The sequence below is a fragment of the Oryzias latipes genome, chromosome 16, assembly GCF_002234675.1.
Source record: "Oryzias latipes chromosome 16, ASM223467v1".
NCBI lineage: Eukaryota > Metazoa > Chordata > Actinopteri > Beloniformes > Adrianichthyidae > Oryzias > Oryzias latipes.
This window is the reverse complement of record NC_019874.2, coordinates 23,749,645-23,754,998: the sequence shown is the minus strand read 5'-3', so window position 1 is coordinate 23,754,998 and position 5,354 is coordinate 23,749,645. Positions and strand designations below refer to the sequence as shown.

Below are 5,354 nucleotides of genomic sequence, written 5' to 3'. Positions count from 1 at the left end.
CCCAATGGATTAAGCTCATTGCAGCCCTGGGAAGACAACCCAGGTTTCCTGCACACCAACATAGCAAAAATGTATAAACAAATAAAAACTTGTCTTATTTTTGAGAAGGGGGATCCCACTGATTCTCACACCAACAAGTGGCCCTGCTCTCAACAAGCTTTTTGTTTTTATCTTTCAGCTTTCTGCCGGAAAAAAGACAAAATGCTAAGTCATCATTGATGAATTTACAGTGTTTCCATCATCTACACAAGCTTGAGAAATCACACAAAAGTCACCTGTTTGCTAAATGTTTTATTCATTTAAACTTCGATAAGTATGTACAAAACAGCATGCTCTTAACAATGAAGGAAAAAATGGGCCTATAGATCTGTTCTAAGAGAAAATCTATCATTTTTCCTGAATCCCTCTTTCCTCTTGCAGTCCATCCTCATCGTTTTCTTCTGGACTCGAACTTGTAGATAGCTGCAGAATTTGCTGTCTCCTTTTTAACTTTGACTTTCTTAGTCTTCTCCTGGTGCAAAAAAAAATATCCACTTGTTTAGAAGAGACAGAAAGGTTCCATGAGATTTGATTTCAAAGGTTTATTGAATAAGAATAAAAAAGGTCTCACCTGTAGGTCCTTACGGGTCTGAATTTTCTGGCTAATTATGAACATTTTCTTTTCTCTGTCAATCCTTTGAGATAGAATCCTATATTGATGCTTTCTTTCCCTGGCAAGCTTCTGCAGGCAGAGGATAATAGACAAGAACACTGTGAGTCAAAGTGCTTTAAATAAGCATGGATTTTTTTTTTCTTCTTAAAACAATAGAATTAATATGAAAAGTTTCAATTTATAAAACCAAAACATTGTATAATAGTTCGACCTTTATGCTCCCAGGCTCCACTGCACCCTTGATGCTCTTCGTCTCCAGGGTTTGTAGAGTCGGCCTGTTGTAAACCCGGTCCAGCAGCTCTGGAGGTACGTTGAGGTGATTTGCCAGGTCGAATGTCTCTACTGCAAAAAATAAAAAAAAACAAGCGAGAACTTTTCTCAGAAAATCAAAGGAACCAATCATCACCCTAAAATCGATAACCCCAAACCAAAGATCACGGCTATTTTTTTTTACATTTTACCGCTGTGATTTTCACTACCTTCGTTTTTGGAATCCACAAAAAAAGTGTGTTTGTTTCGCTGCTTTCCTTCTGCATCCAGAAGATGGAGCTCTCCCTTCAGTCTCTCAATTTTCTGAAAGCACATAAGGATAATCAATGCCGAGGAGGGAAAAGGTCCCCAAAAGATCACTGCAACAAGATGATCCAACTTATGTTGCTCATTAATTCATAAATTGCAGGAACATTGCAGCTAATGGTTTTGTAGATAATCTTATCTGTTATTTGGTTCCTGAACTATATCTCATTCATCGTTCATCTTCAATTACTGTTAAGTGACCGGAAAAAAAAAATAATTTGGTTGGTCATGTAACTAACAGACAAGAGCTCTTTTGTATTTTCTGTTCATCACCGATGAATAGTGGCTACATTGTCCTTTCTCTGGAACCTTCAAGAATCCTGTACTTTGAAATTGTTAATCGTTTAAAACAAGACAGAAAAAGTTTACATTTAATTCAGCCTTTATTTTTAAATGCAACTTAGCCACATATCTCTTTTCGGCGCACCTTTCCAAACTAAAGACACAAACATTTTAAAAGAAAATGAATCCATAACAACCCATGGTGACATCAGTGCAACAGAAAAGTATCAGAAATGGATTCTGTGGTTCACTCAGTTTATGGTAAAATATGCATAATTGTATTATTTCAATAGGAATCTTGCATTAATGATAAATCACTATCATAAGGTTAAAAAAAGTCACTACAACTGCATATAACTAGTGAAGGTTTTCTGTTCTTGTAAGAGGATAGGATTTTTTAAGCACATTTTTAAAAGTTTTTTAAACTTCCTGTCTCTAGGCTCTGTCCTTATGGGACTTTTTATTCTCATGCTACAATCAGATATTTCTAATCATGTAGTGAAAGTTATAATTGCTATCAGACAGTAAGGAGACTCAACTCCCTGCCTGTTCTACCTCCGCTGACCCCACCACAGACTCTGTGCTTGAACAAATTTCACTATTTGCGCTGCCTGCTAAGTTCAAATGACACCAACTGAACTACTCGACAATGGAGAAGGAAACCCTTGCCCTTCTGCTGGCTCCACAACACTTAGATGTTAACGTGGGCTCCTCAATGCCGCTAGCAGTATATACAGACCACAATCCCTTGGTGTTGCTCGCCCGAATGTACAATCACAACCAGCGGCTCATGCGATGCGCTTTGCTGGTTCAGGAGAACAATTTGGAAATTAAACACAAACGTGGAGCAGATGATGGTAGTGGCTGATGCCCTGTCTCTGTTTTGGGGGGCTTAAAGACTTGGTTCTATGGGAACGGGTGTTACCACCTTCCAGTTTCTCCCAGTTCCTCGTTTGTTTCTCTTTGTTGCAATGCAATTAGCTGAGAGGTGGGGCAGCTGCAGAGCATCAGCTGATTGTCAGAAGGAACAGATGGGAATATAAAGAAGAGTTATATTAGTGTATATTGTAATTATTCTCACTTTTACAATTTTTTTCTATACTTTTATCTTTTTATCATTTATTTTTCTGCATATTTTCACCAGTCTGAGAGGACAGTAATTTGCAACATTTTTTGCACAATAGATCTTATAACACCACGTGTTGAGTTTACCTGATATTAAAGATTTGTAGGCATTACTTTTTTTAAAGTTATACTAAACAGAAAACAGAAACTATGGTGTTTTTTCTCAAAGCCACCTTCCCCAGATCATTGAATCTTTATGCTGCACATGTGAGTGATTTAAGAACCTTCCTGATGAAGCAGTTCATTTCGAAAGTATTATTCAACTAATCTACACCTTACCTACACTGAGCTGGGTTATTGTACAACTCAAACTAGTACTTAATGCCTCCCTGCTTGCATAAACATGTTTTTGACCTCACTTTAGGAATTTCTGTTGTTTTTAGATCCTTAGATGACTTTACCCCTCTGTCTTGGGTTAGCTGGTACAAATTCTTTAATATTTTATAGTTACATTTAAAGCACATAACATACAACCAGTTGTACGTTACTTTATTTATAAGGTATAGGTTTAGATTGTTTTCCCCATGACAATAGCTCAAGAAGCTTGTAACGGTGGAAGGGGTGGAGATGTCCTTTGGGGCTTTCAGGTGTCCTTTAATGAGGTCATCAGATTGCTTCTGTGGACTGAAACACCCCATCAAGGTCAACTAGTTAGCTTTACTTATTTATTTATTGATGTATTTTTAAGCCAGTAGCCATCCAACCGGGCTTTGTAGGGTTGATTAACTTTATCAACCTATTACAAGCTATGCAAAGTAAAGATGGGATGCTAGAGATATAACATGAAGTCCTTCGGGGCTGACTGGTGAGTTTGGATCACATACCTTAGTTTCTGCAACCCTCTTCATCTCCACATATCCAATGTCCTGAGTCCTCATCATTTTCTTTTGCTCCTCTGTCATCACCTCCTCCTGTCCTTTCTTCATGATATGAACTCCATCCTTTCAACAAAAACACAACGCAAAAACAATGAGTCAAGGATTTATGTTAATCTGTTAAATGATGCTGATGGTTACCTCCAGCTTGGCGTTGATCATTTTATGATAAAACTCATCTGGGTTCTTCTCCAGAGCTTTCTTTCGCAGAGCAGTAAGAGTGTTTTGTTTCTTGTGGTAGTCACTAAAGTAGCAAAAGCAACTCACTCAGACGTGTGTAAAACAAAAAACAAAAAAAATACTTAGAAGTTACCCAACTGATGTTACAACTTACTCAGCACGGAGTTTGTAGTCCTTCTTCTTCTCCAGCAATCCTAAATGTTTCCTGAAACCAGGCTGATCGGAAAAAGGGTAGGGTTAGAGATAGATTTGACGAACATCCTACAGCTCATGTGCTCTGAAAACACAACTTCACTTTAAAAACACTATAACTTAGCTTAAGATGCTAGCTAGCAAGCTAACCACAACATACTCTCTGCAGGGCTCACCTGAGATCTTTCATGGTGGTTTTTCTGCCGGGACTTCAGGGCTTTCCTGAAGGATGACATATTTGAAATATGTCCCAAATCGAGCTGGTTTTGTTAGGGCTGATGATTTTCAATGAATACAGACACTAAAATCCTCAGATGCTTCTGGTTTGGAGCAAAGAGCTTCCCTCACAGCGGAACACGTGGGTTCCTGTCTGCTGCAACAAAGTGACGTAGCTTTTGTTTCGTCGCCGCAGATTCGCAACTCAAACTTTGACATAAAAATAGACTTTTTAAATAAATGAATATACATTAAAAAAACAAGCATTAAAGAAAAATTAAAACCTTTGTTTATTTGCCCGTAAATACTTACGTTCTCCTTGTGTTAAATGATAAATACTCTCTGTGTTGTAGTTAAGCATTTCAACACTAGAGAGCAGTGTGTGATATGAATTTTCTTATTGAATGTTAATTCGTTTTTTCACATATTAAATGTAGACCTGTTATGTTCAAGATATAACTATTCTGATGAATCATTGATCCTCATTTTTACTTTTCTTTTACCAAGCTAGCTTTGGAAATATATGGCCGTGTTTGTCAATAGAAAGTTTGATACTGGACCATGATAGGGATGTCACACCAAAGAAAGTCTATCTATTAAACCTACTATGCAAATTTCCCAAGCCTACCCACAGTTTTTTGTATTTTTAATTAATGTTTCAGTTTTTCTTAACAAACTTTGGCATCAAGCTCTGTACACTTAGATAACTCCAATTGAATTTAATAAATGATCAAAGAATATTAGGGGTCACAATAACCTAAACTTACCTAGACTGAAACTAAACGAGTTTCTGAGGTCTCATGATTTAGCAATTACATCACTTAACATTCCAAAAAAAAAAAATAATAATAAACTTTATATAAAAAAATATTTCTATTTAAACACACACAAAGCTTAACTTTAACTAACAAACAACAAATTAAGTAAATTCTATGGCAGTTATCTGTTCAGAGCTTGATGCAAGAGTTTAATAGTAAACAATATACAAATTACAAAAATGTATTTATAAAAACTCTGGATAGACTTTGAAAAATTCCACATATTAGAATATTTATGTGATGTGATAAAAAATATTTTTTGAATGTTTGTATTAGCTTCATCTTTAATTGTCTTTCTATTATAAATTTAGAAACACAAAAAGTACATTTTTGCTAATCAACTTTCATTTTCAAAAGCTGTAAAAAAGGCTGACTGAAAAAGGCAAATAATTTTCAATGAGATAGTTGATGTAATTCTGTAGCTGTGCACACCGCAGA

General features: G+C 36.2%; 1 protein-coding gene across 1 annotated transcript; it reads right to left on the bottom strand.

The window, feature by feature from the left end:
* Positions 1 to 273: 273 nt before the first annotated feature.
* On the bottom strand, positions 274 to 4,254 carry utp11 (UTP11, small subunit processome component). Its single transcript, XM_004078301.4, has 8 exons — positions 4,059 to 4,254; positions 3,845 to 3,906; positions 3,652 to 3,754; positions 3,460 to 3,576; positions 1,132 to 1,225; positions 864 to 994; positions 611 to 721; positions 274 to 511 (listed from the first exon to the last, which is right to left on the bottom strand). Exons 1-8 carry the CDS (start codon positions 4,116 to 4,118, stop codon positions 428 to 430), a joined length of 762 nt encoding a protein of 253 aa, XP_004078349.2. The 5' UTR covers positions 4,119 to 4,254; the 3' UTR covers positions 274 to 427.
* Positions 4,255 to 5,354: the final 1,100 nt, after the last annotated feature.

Excerpts from the sequence above, each read along its gene's own strand:
- utp11 (XM_004078301.4), bottom strand. The coding sequence starts at position 4,118 with ATGTCATCCTTCAGGAAAGCCCTGAAGTCCCGGCAGAAAAACCACCAT. Across the intron at positions 3,577-3,651 it reads TGATCAACGCCAAGCTGGAG|GATGGAGTTCATATCATGAA; the intron begins GTAACCATCAGC and ends TTTTGTTGAAAG. Across the intron at positions 512-610 it reads AGACCCGTAAGGACCTACAG|GAGAAGACTAAGAAAGTCAA; the intron begins GTGAGACCTTTT and ends TTTTTGCACCAG.